The sequence below is a fragment of the Sardina pilchardus genome, chromosome 22 (assembly GCF_963854185.1).
Source record: "Sardina pilchardus chromosome 22, fSarPil1.1, whole genome shotgun sequence".
Lineage (NCBI taxonomy): Eukaryota > Metazoa > Chordata > Actinopteri > Clupeiformes > Clupeidae > Sardina > Sardina pilchardus.
This window is the reverse complement of record NC_085015.1, coordinates 26,456,678-26,471,027: the sequence shown is the minus strand read 5'-3', so window position 1 is coordinate 26,471,027 and position 14,350 is coordinate 26,456,678. Positions and strand designations below refer to the sequence as shown.

The 14,350-nt window shown below is 42.6% G+C and overlaps 1 protein-coding gene and 1 long non-coding RNA gene across 2 annotated transcripts; both read left to right on the top strand.

Moving 5' to 3' along the window:
- Positions 1-7: 7 nt before the first annotated feature.
- Positions 8-649, top strand: LOC134069651 (uncharacterized). Its single transcript, XR_009936847.1, has 2 exons — positions 8-338; positions 466-649. It is a non-coding gene; the product is annotated as an uncharacterized LOC134069651 (long non-coding RNA).
- A 4,201-nt stretch (positions 650-4,850) lies between these two features.
- LOC134069718 (uncharacterized) lies at positions 4,851-8,479 on the top strand. Its single transcript, XM_062525746.1, has 7 exons — positions 4,851-4,936; positions 5,479-5,615; positions 5,898-7,299; positions 7,420-7,480; positions 7,851-8,011; positions 8,189-8,264; positions 8,406-8,479. Exons 1-7 carry the CDS (start codon positions 4,919-4,921, stop codon positions 8,477-8,479), a joined length of 1,929 nt encoding a protein of 642 aa, XP_062381730.1. The 5' UTR covers positions 4,851-4,918.
- Positions 8,480-14,350: the final 5,871 nt, after the last annotated feature.

Here is a 14,350-nt window from a genome sequence, read left to right as displayed (position 1 = left end):
TGCCGGCCATCAGGAGATGGCTCAGGAGGAAGAGACCACAGGGTGCTGTTTCTTCAAGATGCCCAAATTCAAGTTCTCCTTCAAGGTACAGTTCAGTTTATGTAACGGGTCACTGTAATGTGTCTATTATGTGGACTAATTGTGATCTGACAGACTAGTGAGTGAAGGACAAATCCGTTCAGACTGATGTGAGTATGCAGATTTAATATTTCTTCATTAATCAATTTCTGAATTTGAACTAATCGTTTTCTTTCTTCATCAGAAAATAATGAGAGGAGCTAAAGTTGGGCATTACCACAACGTTACCTCATTTGAAGAGCAGAACGGTAATGTGCCAGGTAAATAAAAGCAACTAAAAATGTGATCAAAGTCTGGACACATTCATGTATTTATTCATTTTAGTTTTAATGGCATTCTTTGATACATGGCAAGTGTTGTTTTTGTTCTTTGTCATTTTTTTCCCAGCCTGTGAGACTCAGCTGAAGGAGGAGCCCTCTGCTGAGTTGGATGCTTCTGAGGGTCTCACTAAACAGAATTAGATTGCATCTGGACTTGCCAACACATCATGTCCAGAGAAGGGACTTCCTGACTTAAGTCACTTACAGAACTTACAGAAGTGATCATAGTTCATTAAATACATTTCATCAAACATGAGACCAGTTTCATTGAACATGTTATTCCATACATGTTGACGTAATTTTGATACAATGTGTGTGTTTTAGACTTCATAGTACGTACAGTGGTGCAAGAAAATGTGAAAATCCCTTAAACCACTGTGCCCTGTGGTCACTGATCTATAAAGGCCAGTTCAAACACAAGATCTGCGACGAGACGAGCTGCAACATTCTAAAAACCAGCAACGTTCTAAAACTATGCAACTAAGATTTGACATGTTGAATGTTTAGCGGCGGCTTGCAACTGCTTGCAACTGCTTGCAACTTTTGATTCACACAGCCGCAACTGCTCTCCGCAACCGTCTCAGACCGTCGCAAATCTTCGGTTTGAACTGGCCTTAAAGAATACCTGGATAGACTATCTCATTGTTGCTGACCCATCAACAATGAAGCCAATGGAACTGTCCCGAGTGGTCCCATAAGGTGCTGTGTCCACCAAGCGCGTTTTTTGCGCCGACGGCAACAATTTTCAATGTAAAGTCTATGTAGCTCAGCGCTCACAGCGCTGAGCGCCCTCGGCGGAAAAAAACTGTCGGCGCCGACCTTTTTTGTCGCAGCGCTCAGAGCGCTCAAAGTTGAAATCTGTTCAACTTTTAGAACAGCGCCGGGCTCGTCAATGGCACTTCTCGTTATAAACCGTCTCTGGTTTTGGTAACTTAGCAACAATAAACACTTATCGAAGCGCCGAGAGGAGGAGGTTGTGGGCGCTCTGGCTGTAAAAAACGCGTTTGGTGGACACAGCACCTAATGGCGGCGTGGTGTTCCAATTCCATTGTTGCAGAACGGCAACATTCTTTTACTGTCTTTTACTGTCTATGCATTCCTATGGCAAGTGGTCCCATAATGGCCGCCGCGCTGAGGCTTCAGAATTTTGACGTAGATGCACTATCCGGGTATTCTTTATAGATCAGTGCCTGTGGTACACCTGGCGCAACATGGCATAAAGTGTGACGCAAGGCTTATTCATATCTTACGCCCAGTCAGTGACTAATGTTTGGTCTCTATATTGTGTTTTAATGGTGAGCAAGAATATATCATGTGCTAGACTGGGTAAACCCAGCCTAATCTGCTGGCTTTTGGATTTCGCCTGTTGTGATACCTGTTGTGGCCTTTGTTCTGTTTTCCTAATTCACAAGCACAGTACTTACTACAGGGAGTGAACCTACACGGCCTCAAGGCAGCAGGTTGCTGTCTCCTGACCCCTACTACAGCAAACAGTCAAAACGCATTAGAATGACAGGATGGAATCGCTAACAAGAGCAGGTTATCACCGGAGAACACTGCAGCTTAAAGTTGGGGAGTAGCACTAGCATAAGCACTTCATGTTACTTGAGCAGAGTTCAGAGTGCCAGCACCGTCAGGACCAGCAGCATCAGGATCACAGACAGCAACAAGATCAGCACCAGCGTCGGAGAGAGCGACCACGGACAGAGCCAGCACCAGCAGCATCAGGACCACGGACAGCACCAGCATCAGGACCAGCACTATTAGGACCACGGACAGAGCCGGCGCCGGCAGCATCAGGGCCAGCAGCGTCAGGACCAGTGGCGCCAGGAACACGGGCAACGTCCAGTAGCAGCGTTACGACTATGGACTGTGGCAGAATCAGGAGCACCACGTCCATGGGCAGCGTCAGGACCGCGTACAGCGCCAGAACCAGGTGTGTCAAGACCACCAGCAGCGTCAAGAGCAGTAGCAGGATCAGCGGCAGCATCAGAACCAGCAGCGGTGTCCAGGCCAGGAGCATCAGTATTGACAGGAACATTATCAGGAGAAGGGAAGGTAGGAGCGGGGACAATGAATATTTTAGTGTGTTCCGTGGTCGACACCTTTCCATCTGCAGAGATGGGTAATATTCCGGAAGGTCTTAAAAATCTCAACCATCTGTAGAAGACCATTCTCCTTGTGGTAATGATAAGAAATAAAATTTAGTAGAGAATTGATGGGTGACAGTAAGAAAAAATACCTGGACTTCATCCATCTCCAGATGAAAGCTGGCCTCCATCTCAATGCCGGACGACACATGGACAACCCCATTACACTACTGCTAGAAATAGAAACAAACATGGTCTTTATACCACCTCAATAACGGTCTGCATGTTCACTCATAAATTCTGTTTTAAATGGGGGTGAAGATTCATGACTATAGAAACACCTCTTCAGTTAAGTGTCTAAACCTGGATGTAGACGACAAGCTTCATGGAAGCTTACTGCTCACAGCTTCCCTAGAAATAAATTTGTGACACAATGTGTTAGCCTAACCATTGAGGAATTAGAGGTAACTGACAATCCAATGGGGCTTTCCCATTGCATGTTATCAGATCAACTGGACTTGACTCTACTCGATTTTGGTACCAGGTGTTCGTTTTCCACTACAACAAAGTACCATCATAAGCTAGCTGATTGCCATAGCAACACTGAAGAAAACAACTGTAATGTTATTAACGTCACCTTTTGGTATAGCCTCAGCTCGCTTGGAACCTCAACTGAGGTGATGCCAAAAATAGTACCAAGTATCAGGTACCAGGTACCAGTTCTTGCTAATGGAAAATCAAAAAAAGCGAGTCAAGTGGAGTTGAGCTGATACCATGCAATGGAAAACCCCCCTTACAAACCAAGTGTTTGCTAATTAGAATACCTCTGGGATCTCCATGTAAAAGGTGTTGGTCAGGTGCCACCACTGCTTCAGAGAGTTGTCCAGCCTCTCCATGCAGAAGAGTTTCACCTGCATCCACTATATAAAATAAACACACTGGTGAACTGATGAACAGAAGAGGAGAGGTACACTGAAGAAGCCACACAGATGGTAAAATCCAGTCTAAACAATCGTAAAATGTCTTCACGGTTTACTTGTTCACCCTCGGACCACAGGAGAACCACTCAGAGTGCTGGAACCCCACTGTCTGAATGGCATGCGTTCTGGACTTCCTGAGTCTGCAATACAGTAACATAACACACAAATACATAACATGGCAGTGCAAATGAAAACAATTTAGAGCTATGCTGATGACATAAAATGCAGTAGCCTAAAAGACCTTAACTTCTACTCTATAGCTCAATGTTATGATAATGATAACTTTCACTTAAATGTAAGCAATATTAGCCCTATTCGACTCACTATGACAAATGGCTTCACATTTCAACACCATATGAAAATGATAGATTTTCACATATTTTTTCTGTATTACACACAGGCTGTAGGCCTACTTCACACACTCTTTCAGACAGAATTCAAAATTGAGAGCGAAAGCATGTTTTTCTGTTATATAGGATATGAGACACTAATTTAGACTCGTTTATTTTGGACAACCAGTAGCCTAGAACTACAGTAGTTCAGAATCATCCTATTATAGCAGTATCTTAATGTTGAAAGCCAGTCTGCTGAAAACATAGGAATGAGGACAAATCAATAACAGAGTTATCTCTCTTTTGTTGTGTAATGATCATGCAAAGCTGTCACTTGTCTTTGGCTCTCAACCATTTATTCTGATAACAGACTGTCACAGATTAGCTCCAGGTAGCATGGAACCGGTTACTGTAGACTGGTTACGGTATACAGCAGTGGTCCCCAATTATTTCCCCCCGAGGGCCAAATTATATACAGCAAGTGAGGCTGAGGGCCAACATCCCCCATCCCAACCCCCCAAATAGCAAAAACAATAACTATATAAAATAACTTATAACATTATCAGCTGCCACACATTTATCTACAGAATACAGTACAGTACAAAAAATATATTGAACTGAAGAGAAACTGTTAACGAAGACAGCAATTGTTCAGCTCACTGATGTCACTTACAGTATATTATAGGCTATGAATAGGCTATTGACACAGCCTAATACGATGAGGTGATGTGTTGGACGTTATAGCGAAAGTTAACCTTTCTACATTCTAAAGGGACGATTTAGAACAATTTTATTTGAACAATAAGCACCGAGATATTAGAACACCTAAGTGCGTTCGTTGTTAGGCACAACACGCAAGTGGAGTAATTTTGGGATATTTTAGGAAATCACTTAACTAGCGTAGAGCCCTAGCTTTGCAGCAAGCAGGTCAGGGCATTGTGACGCAAAACAGCTGTTTCATTAGGTCATAATAGCCTAGGCCCTAGTTTGCATGGTAATGAGTTAAATGCTCTCAGACAAAACCTAACTTCATTTGAGAAGGTCGATAGGCTATGCAATTCCTCGACGTTAGGCCTATAACTTGACTATTTACAGGCCTTTGTCTTCCCGACCTAACAATGTCCGAGAGAAACGAGGTAAGCTCCGGAATAGTCCGATCGCAGAGTTATAAGTCTTACGTGGCCTATTGTAAATAGGCCTTGGCTATGGATTTGAAATGTTAAGATTTGAGATAAATGTCTCTCTGCGTTAGCTCTTTGATTAGTCTACTAGCCTTACTAAAATGATTGCTGCTTCTTAAAGTGTAGTCGAGTTTTAATTTAGAGCAAAACAAACTGTATTGTAGTTGGCCAGAACATGTCTGAATAAATGTAAAAGGAAACTTCCTTTAACGGGTATTGGACATTTCTTAGATTGCCAGCATAGCCATTTGGCATTCCACATGCGCATCGCAGCACTATTGTATTTGTCGTAATGACCTAACGTTTACCTCTTTATTAAAGGGATAACCAGATGTTATGGTCACTGTTGCCTGCGTGTATCCCAAAACAGCTTGTTCCTAGTCTTCAGAATTCTACTGCTGAGAATGATAATTATGACTATTTCTTGTGCTTGAACAAAAACAAGTATCCTTTAACATGCGAATGAAAAAGCTTTTGTTCTGTTTTTGTTTACTTAGGGGACCAAAGAAGACGTTAGTCAGCTTTGTTCCTGCCCAGTAGCGAAAGTGGTCCGGACAACTCGTCGTTTCCTGATCCCAGCCCTCAGAAAGGTTCTATGTATTCCTGTTACATACGTGATTCCATGTGGAACAAGGTCAGGGCAACTCACACTTCAGTATGCACATTAATCACTGGAATGACTATTTTAATACAATGCAAGCTTTTAGTATTTATTACATCTATCATAGTAAAGTAGAGTTTAGTATTTATTACATCTTTACATCCGTAAAGTAGAGCTTCCTGATTGTAAATCATGCCCAAATATAATCCTTGTGTGGAATTGTGGCGCTTATTTTTACTTTTATGTCAACTGTGTGTAGTTTACCTTTGCAGTACATTTTTGCTAGATATCTACATGTGTTTTGCCTTGTAACAGGGCAAGCATGTCAGATGCCAAGAAGGATGGAGAGTTGTCCTTGGAGCAGGAAAATCTGAGGTTCACAGATGAGATGCTTTTGGCACTAAATGAACAAGCCGATGAGATTCTGCAAGAACGTGTTGCTATAGTCAATGGTGTGCCTGTTTTAATAGAGGGACCCTTGAGGGCTGAACATGCCAAAGCCTTTGGAATATCACTCTCAATTCCTTTGCTGGATCAGCTGACCGGCACTGAATTTAGAAAAAGAGCAACCGAGCAAGTGAGTGAGGTTTTGCTCACAACTCTTGACAATGATTCCTGCCATGAGTCAAACACCAAATCAGAGAGTCAGACAGACTTCTGTGAGCTTCCTGCCTTCTATCCACCCAGCTCCCACTCACAGTCTGTTGCTGATGATCTTGTCGATGATATTGTTGAGGATTTTGTCTGTGATGTTATTGACTCCATGAACGAAGACATGAGCCAAAATGTTCGCTCAGCAGCATATGACGTTGTTGGGTATGTCGTTGCGGGGATGAAAGATCTTGTGGAGACAGCACGAGTCATGGGAGGTGTGTCTATGACAAGGATCTGCTCAACATCGGAAACAATGTTCAGTGCCATTCAGAATGCGGTGAGGAAATTGTTTTCCAAATCTGTTTCCTCTGACAGTGAAGAGGAAACAACAATGGCTTCCGCCAGACATGTCATAAGCCAAGTGATATTGTCCATGATGTGGGATCTTTCTGCTCTTAAGAGTGCAGAAGATTTAGAACAAATAGCACTGGTTCAGGAGATCCTCAGTGCTTTGTTGATTGACGTCAGAGAACGTTCCCAGCACAACCTAGAGACCACAACATCACCCTGTGTCCTCAACATGTTTGAGGGAAATGCTGAGGGAAATGAGGGAAGTGCTGCTTCTGCCAACAGTGATGATTTCAAGAATGACTATGCCTCCCTAGTCTCCATGTTGGTCATTCGACTTTTGAGGAAAGTTAGCTTACGCACTTCCACCACCCATCAGGACGGAGTTCCGGATAAAGTTCTGGATATCTCCAGGCAATTGATCCAGAAGATTCTGTGTGAGCTTGACACACGTTTTGGTATCACAGGTGATGAAAGTCATCCGCAGCAAGTGAATTTTCACCTGATGTACCGAAATGTTTACAAGGATCTTACTAGAGAGTTTGGGTCTGAAGATGTGCTGTGCTCTGCCCTGGAATCACAAGATCCATCTTTTGAGTCCTCCCTTGTGGAGAAATTGACAGGAGAGATTGTAAAAACTTGTAGCCAAACAAACGTAGCAGCTTCTGAACCTAGGATCCCACCGATTAAAGCTGTAACTGGACTACAGCAAAATAATAAGACCAAAAAGAAAATTACTCCATCCTGGCTGAAGATGCCAAAATTCAATTGGAAGGTGAAGTATGATGCTTATAGTTTAGATAATTTGGTCATGGAGTGTTGCACTAAACAATATACAGTACTACACACTTGTATGGTGTAGCTTTTACTCATGATATTACTATGTGTTCTTCAGAAATCAAAGAATGGAGCACACAGTCTCCTTGACAGTGAGGGCTCTCTTGTTCCAAGTACAAGTAAGTTTATGATGGTATATAAAGCATCACCTCAATTGGAAGAACAATTTTCACGTTTTCCTCTTTCTAACAAAAACCATTGAGGATATATATATTATTATAAGAGGTAGGAAAAAGCGCAATGCTGCTTCTTTAGAATCACCACTTTATTTGACTAGAGTGACGTTTCAGCACTAGGCCTTCATCAGAGTGGGGTTTTTCCTACCTCTTATAATATTGAACCTTTAAAGAGCTGCACCTGCAAACCCTATCAAAGTGTGCAGGTCCTTTCTTGACTTTGTGGGATATGTACATCATAAAATAATATTTTACCTGCTCTAACGTAACCAGTTTTGAATGAAGAAGATATAGAACATTCTGTTATTTGCAGGTTCCTTTCAGGTTCAGGCCATTAAGAGCGAGCTGAGGGAGACTCTGGCTGAGGTCACCAGGGCTCCTGCATATGCAGCCGACCGTCTGGAGATGGCCCGGGAGGAAGAGACCACAGGGTGCTGTTTCTTCAGGATGCCCAAATTCAAGTTCTCCTTCAAGGTAGAGTTCAGTTTTTGTAACGGGTCAGTGTAATGTGTCTATTATGTGGACTAATTGTGATCTGACAGACAAGTAAGTGAAGGACAAATCGGTTCAGACTGATGTGAGTGTGCAGATATAATATTTCTTCATTAATACATTTTTGAATTTGAACTAATCATTTTCTTTCTTGATCAGAAAATAATGAGAGGAGCTAAAGTTGGGCATTACCACGATGTTACCTCATTTGAAGAGCAGAGCAGTAATGTGGCAGGTAAATTAAAACAACTAACAAATGTGATCCAAATCTAGACATTCATGTATTCACTCATTTTGATTTTTTTGGATTTTCGTTTTGATTGCATTCTTTGATACATGGCAAGTGTTATTTTTGTTCTTTGTCATTTTTTTCTAGCCTGTGAGACTCAGATGAAGGAGGAGCCCTCTGCTGAGTTGGCTGCTTCTGAGGGTCTCACTAAACAGGATTAGATTGCATCTGGGCTTGTCAACACATCATGTCTAGAGATGTTCTGACTTTCCTAAGTCATCTACACAACTATATATGATCATAGTCATTAAACATGTTTCATCAAACATGAGAGCAGTTTGCATGTTATTCCATGCATGTTGATGTAATTTTGAAACAATGTTTTAGATACAATGACAATGACTTCATAGTACTTATGGTGGTGCAAGAAAATTTGAAAATCCCTTAAACCACTTTAAGGGCCCTGTCGTACACCAGGTGCAATGTGGCGTAAAGCGCGACACAAGGCTGACTGTATTCATATCTAACACCCAGTCAGTGAAAAATGTTTCGCCATTCACGCCATTTTTATTAAACCCTTTGTCAGTCCATAACAAGTTTGTTCTAACTTTGTCAAATGTTTTGCTACTGACAATGAGTCCACTATGAAGTTAGTTTCACATTACCTTTGAATTCAAATAATAGGCGAGTGCAGAATGCATATACAGTCTGGCTACAGTATCACCAGACTAAGCTCAATCTTTTTATCTGTCTCAATCTTTGTGCTGTATTTCTACTGCCCAAGAGACATGATCAATGGGCATAGCTCAAATGACTCTGCAAGTATTGGGATAGTCCTTCAACCAATCAGACCTACGATCCGGATGTCACTCTCATTGGCTAAAAGGATGTTATATCTCAAAACACACCCATGATTGATTACAGTAAGAAACAGAAGAACAACAATTTTCTTTTGAACACTACGCCTGACATTTCTTGAATGTGGACTGGACACATTTAAGCTTTTCACCACTGACCATGCGTTTCAGATAACCAATATAGGGCCCTAAATGTATTATTCATTTCACAGCTGAAATGGAGCTGCCCCTTAGATAGTCTTTATTAGCCTATTTATATACAAAGAGGCAAACTTTACATTTTATCTGAGATTCATTTTGACATTTAATTTGGAAACTGAAATATTCCGGTAAAATGAAATATACAGTGGAAATAAGCATGCATAAGCAGAAATTGCACCTACTCTCTCATTACAAATTAGTATTACAGTTTTTCACAGTTGCTTAAACACTAAACCCCATTCTCTGAATCAAATTCTCAAATGCCTGAACACATTTATTGAATTATTCCCTTTTTTGGCAAAACCATAGACTACTTTCACCCACTTTCACCCATTTTACCAAACATTTAACCCTTTTTGCAAAACTGTGAACACATTGTGCATTCTGATGCACTTCTTAATTATACTGATAACCAAACAACGCAGAAGTTGAACACAATTAGTGCACAGTTGTCTCCATTTGAACACTACCACTCAAAATTGATAACACTTCTGTCTAATGATGTGACAACCAATATAAGTCAGTTCAGAGTTGACAGAGACGCAGGGGACAACAAGTGTGTGTTACAGTAGAAGTGGGGTACAAGGAAGAGGAGGGTGCAGGTAGGAGGAAGAGGATGAAGAGAACGACAGAGAGTCCCAAGAGTTGCAATACTGTAAATGATGATATTTGGGCAACAATCATTGACCATGTTCTGGTTCATGGAATGCCAATGAGAGAAGCAGAACTTCATGGTCCAACCCAACATCAGTGGTTTCTCTGTGGCGTCAATAATCCAAAGATTCAGACTACAGAAGAGAAATAGCGTAATTGTCCATTATCATACAGTACAGTACAGTAATCACTGAACATCCACTGTTACACACTTACTAACCTTTGAGCTCAACTCTGAGAGAGTGAAAGAGCTGAGTTATCAGTATGTCCAAGTAAGTCTAAATCTAGGCACAATACAATATTACAGTATTGCATACTTACAGTACTATCAGAGTCTGTGGCATCACAGTACAAATCATATTCAGTACAGTATTGGCCTGTCTTTCTGTTCACTTACAAAACTATTGATTTATATCTTCATATAGGCTAGAGGATATGAGTAGAGAGCGATATAAGTCCTTATTCTTTATTTTCATTGTGATATTTTATTTTTCAAATTAGAATGAATACAATTCCTCCAGGAGCCATAAACCCTGCCCTGAAAACTGTGTCTTCCATTGTTTGGTGTATTGTCTTATCACTGCTCTGCAGGAGTGTACTTTTGCCTGATGTGTTCAATGATTTGAGACCATTAGTTAGTTTTGAGCAAAGTTAAAAGTGTTTTGAGGTGATTGTTCAGTTTTGCAACAAGATTCAAGGGTTTCGAAAATGTAGTTTGAGTTGTGAGTTTTGTGTTCACAGTTTTGAGAAAATGGTAAACAGTTCTGAAAAAGGTGTTCTAGCAATTGTGAAAAACTGTAATCCTCATGTGCCTGACCGTTCTAATTTTGAAAAGGAGAACTTTAGTGTGATCTTTCAGCAGACAATGGGTATTACTTAGCAATTTAGCTGCCCCTCTAAACAAAAAAGTAACTTAATAACTTTTACTTAAAGTACGTTTTAAACTAGATGTACCGCAAAGCGATACACAATATGACCGCCGCTCAGTCCTGCACATTCTCTCCGCAAATATCAATCACGCTTGTGTTTCCATCGCCTACTCCATCCCTACTGCAACTTTTATGTATGTAAATGAGTGTGTGCATGTGTGCGCTTGCTTTTGTGTATGAGTGCTTCTCTGTCTAGTGTGAGTGTGTGTCTGCTTGTGTGTGTGTTTTATGTGTCTCTGTGTATATGTTCACTGTGTTCTCTGCCGTCACTGTCACTCCAATATCAGATAACACACACACACACACACACACACACACTCACATAGGCGCGTGCGCACACACACACACACACACACACACACACACACACACATACACAGGCACACACTCACACACACACACACACACACACACACACACACACACACACACACACACACACACACACACACACACACACACACACACACACACACACACACACACACACACACACCAGAGAGAGAGAGAGAAAGAGAGAACACACACAGAATACACACAGATAACACAGACACAGAGAGAGAGAGAGAGAGAGAGAGAGAGAGAGAGAGAGAGAGAGAGAGAGAGAGAGAGAGAGAGAAAGAAAGAGAACACACACAGAACATGCACATACACACATATACACACATGCAAACACACAGATAGGCACACAGAAACGCACCCACACACACAGGCTATAGTACATCACACACATACTCACTTCTCAGCTCCGGTGGTGTGTGTGTGTGTGTGTGTGTGTGTGTGTGTGGGTGTGTGTGTGTGTGTGTGTGTGTGTGTGTGTGTGTGTGTGTGTGTGAGGTGTGTGTAGGTGTGTGCGTGTGTGTGTAAGGGTGTTTGTGCATGTGTTTGTGTAATGTTTTATGTACATGTGTGTGTGTAGGTATGTGTGTGTGTGTGTGTGTGTGTATTTATGTGTGTGTGTGTGTGTGTGTGTGTGTGTGTGTGTGTGTGTGTGTGTGTGTGTGTGTGTGTGTGTGTGTTCCTGCATGTTTGTTGCACCCAGAGCAACCATTCTCTTTTAAAACATATTTGGAAACTAGTTGATTAAAGGTTTCTAATGGTGTCACTTATATGTTTCTAGGACAAAAACTAGCAGAGATTGAGATGTTTGGAACAGTTTTTGAAATCCCCAGGGGGGGATTTAGACTCCAGAGGGTTAATACCACCATCTACTGGCCGATGGGTATACAGTCCTGAATGTACACATAAATCCATTTATTTTATAGCCCCCCATGGATGAAATTCCACAAAACTTGGCATACTTCCAGAGGGTGTCAGGTTAATCATACACATGAAATTTGGTGCAGTTCATAACATCTCATCTGAAGATAGGGGCAATTAAAGCAATATTACATTGCATTTTCAATTTTTACCATGGGGGTGCAAATCACAAATGACTGGTTATAAGCTAAGTTGATGACAGCTCTAGAGAACAACATACCATAAACATTTTGTCATCCTCGGTGCCACAGTTCAGGTAGTTATGTAGGAAAAACTGTCATTTTTGGGCTTCGGGCGGGGGCAGCGCGGGGGTGGAGTGACCCCCGGGGACGAAACGAAAATTTTCCATAGAAGTCTACTGGGGCTACATGCCCACCAAGTTTCATGCGCTCCGGTGTTACGGTGTCCCGGGAATCGTTGACGAAAAATGACGGGAAAAAAGAATCAAAAAAAACTATATGACCGCTTCACTAGCTACGCTAGCGGCGGTCATAATGAACTACTTTTTCACTTGTTTATCTTGTACTTGAGTGATATTTTATCAATGTATTGGTACTTTTACTTGAGTACAATATTTTAGTACTTTTTCCACCTCTCCCTTGGAGCCAGATTATAGGGCACTGCTCCCAATATTATTGAACGCTCTTTTAGCCTCTTTGAGGAATGGAGGCTCTGAATGGAAGAGACCTTTCTCAACTGGGCCTGAGGAGACTCCTGGTGGTGAAATGTGAAATTACAAACAAGTCAATGACTACAATTGCCCCTATCTAATGGTAGTAATGTAGTACCTATTGATAAAAAACAAGCACACCAATAAACAATTGATATATCTTACTTGACAATGTTCCTAATGATTTGCATAGCTGTTTAATATTAATTTAAGGCTCTAGCCTTGTCAAAGAATCTACAGTTTTCAAACAGTTACTAGACTGTGTCCACTTATTTACTGCAGTGAACCTCACCGTGTGCAGGGACTGCAGGGATGGGGTCTTCTGCAGTTGAGTCCGGGGGCAATGTGACGGAGAGGGGGAGGCCGAGGCGGAGATGGGAGCCGGGGCAATGTGCCGGACAGACGGCGAGCACAGGTGATCCATGCTGCTGGAGCGGTTGCCCTTTACCAGCTTGCCCATGCTGCTGAGCCCCATGGCAGAGAAGAAGCGGCACAGAGAGAGCTTGGATTTTCCCTCCACCTCCATCATGGCCCTGCTGAGTAGTGTGCACATGGAAAAATGTACAAATAACCCCGATGAGTGCAATGATTGATTGACTGACAATTGACTGAAAACTAAAAGGAATCAGGGGAGTCATAAAGGGAGAGATTCAGCATATAGGATGGTGTTAGTGCAGTTCCATGCTGTTGTAAGAGATGTGGGCGTGGGTGACCCACCTCGCGCTCTCTGGCATGTCCTCCCACATGAGCTCGGCCTTGCGGTGTTCCGCGCAGAGCAGCTCTGACCTCAGATCATCAGCCTTGCTTCCTGCCCCGCCACGCAAGGCTGGCCTGCACTCTAGAGAGCCTCCTGCAGCACAGGCACCTGTGAGCTCCTCTCCACCCAGGAGAGCTGTCAATGAAGAACTACACAGTGAGTCGCCAGCCTCAAATTCTCTCCTGTCGTCAGAAAAGCGCTGCAGGTTTCTCAACCTCTCTTCATGTGAGTCAGCTCAGCTGTGGTGAAAGCAGCCAGCCAGCAGATGGAGTCGTTCACTTTGTGTAACATGGAAGGTAATCTGCTAAATGCACCACCACTTGAGAATTGGAAGGCTACAGATGGAGTGAGAAAATGCACAACCGGCCCCAGCCGTGGCGCGACTGGCTGAGGCACCTGCACCACACGCCGGCGATCCGGGTTTGATTTCTGCCCCGGGGTCCTTTCCGGTGAAGCACCCGATTTGGTTCCCCCCCAGTTCGTGTTTCCCCTATAGGTCTTTCTGCAGAAGCTCTAGTCGGCTACCGTAGCTGAAAACCGGAAAACGCAATTCAGTACTAAGAATACGTACGGTAACCTAGCCACAACGCAAGAACTTTAGTATAGTGGCGTAAAGGAAACACGAACTGGGGGGGAACCAAATCGGGTACTTCACCGGATCCCACCCCAACTCTCTCTCCCACTCACTTCCTGTCTCTCTCTACTATCCGATTTAAAGGGATAATCCGGAGTGAAATGCACTTTAGATCAATTTTTCGGACTAT

Excerpts from the sequence above, each read along its gene's own strand:
- LOC134069718 (XM_062525746.1), top strand. Across the intron at positions 7,300-7,419 it reads TGCCAAAATTCAATTGGAAG|AAATCAAAGAATGGAGCACA; the intron begins GTGAAGTATGAT and ends TGTGTTCTTCAG. Across the intron at positions 8,265-8,405 it reads GCAGAGCAGTAATGTGGCAG|CCTGTGAGACTCAGATGAAG; the intron begins GTAAATTAAAAC and ends ATTTTTTTCTAG.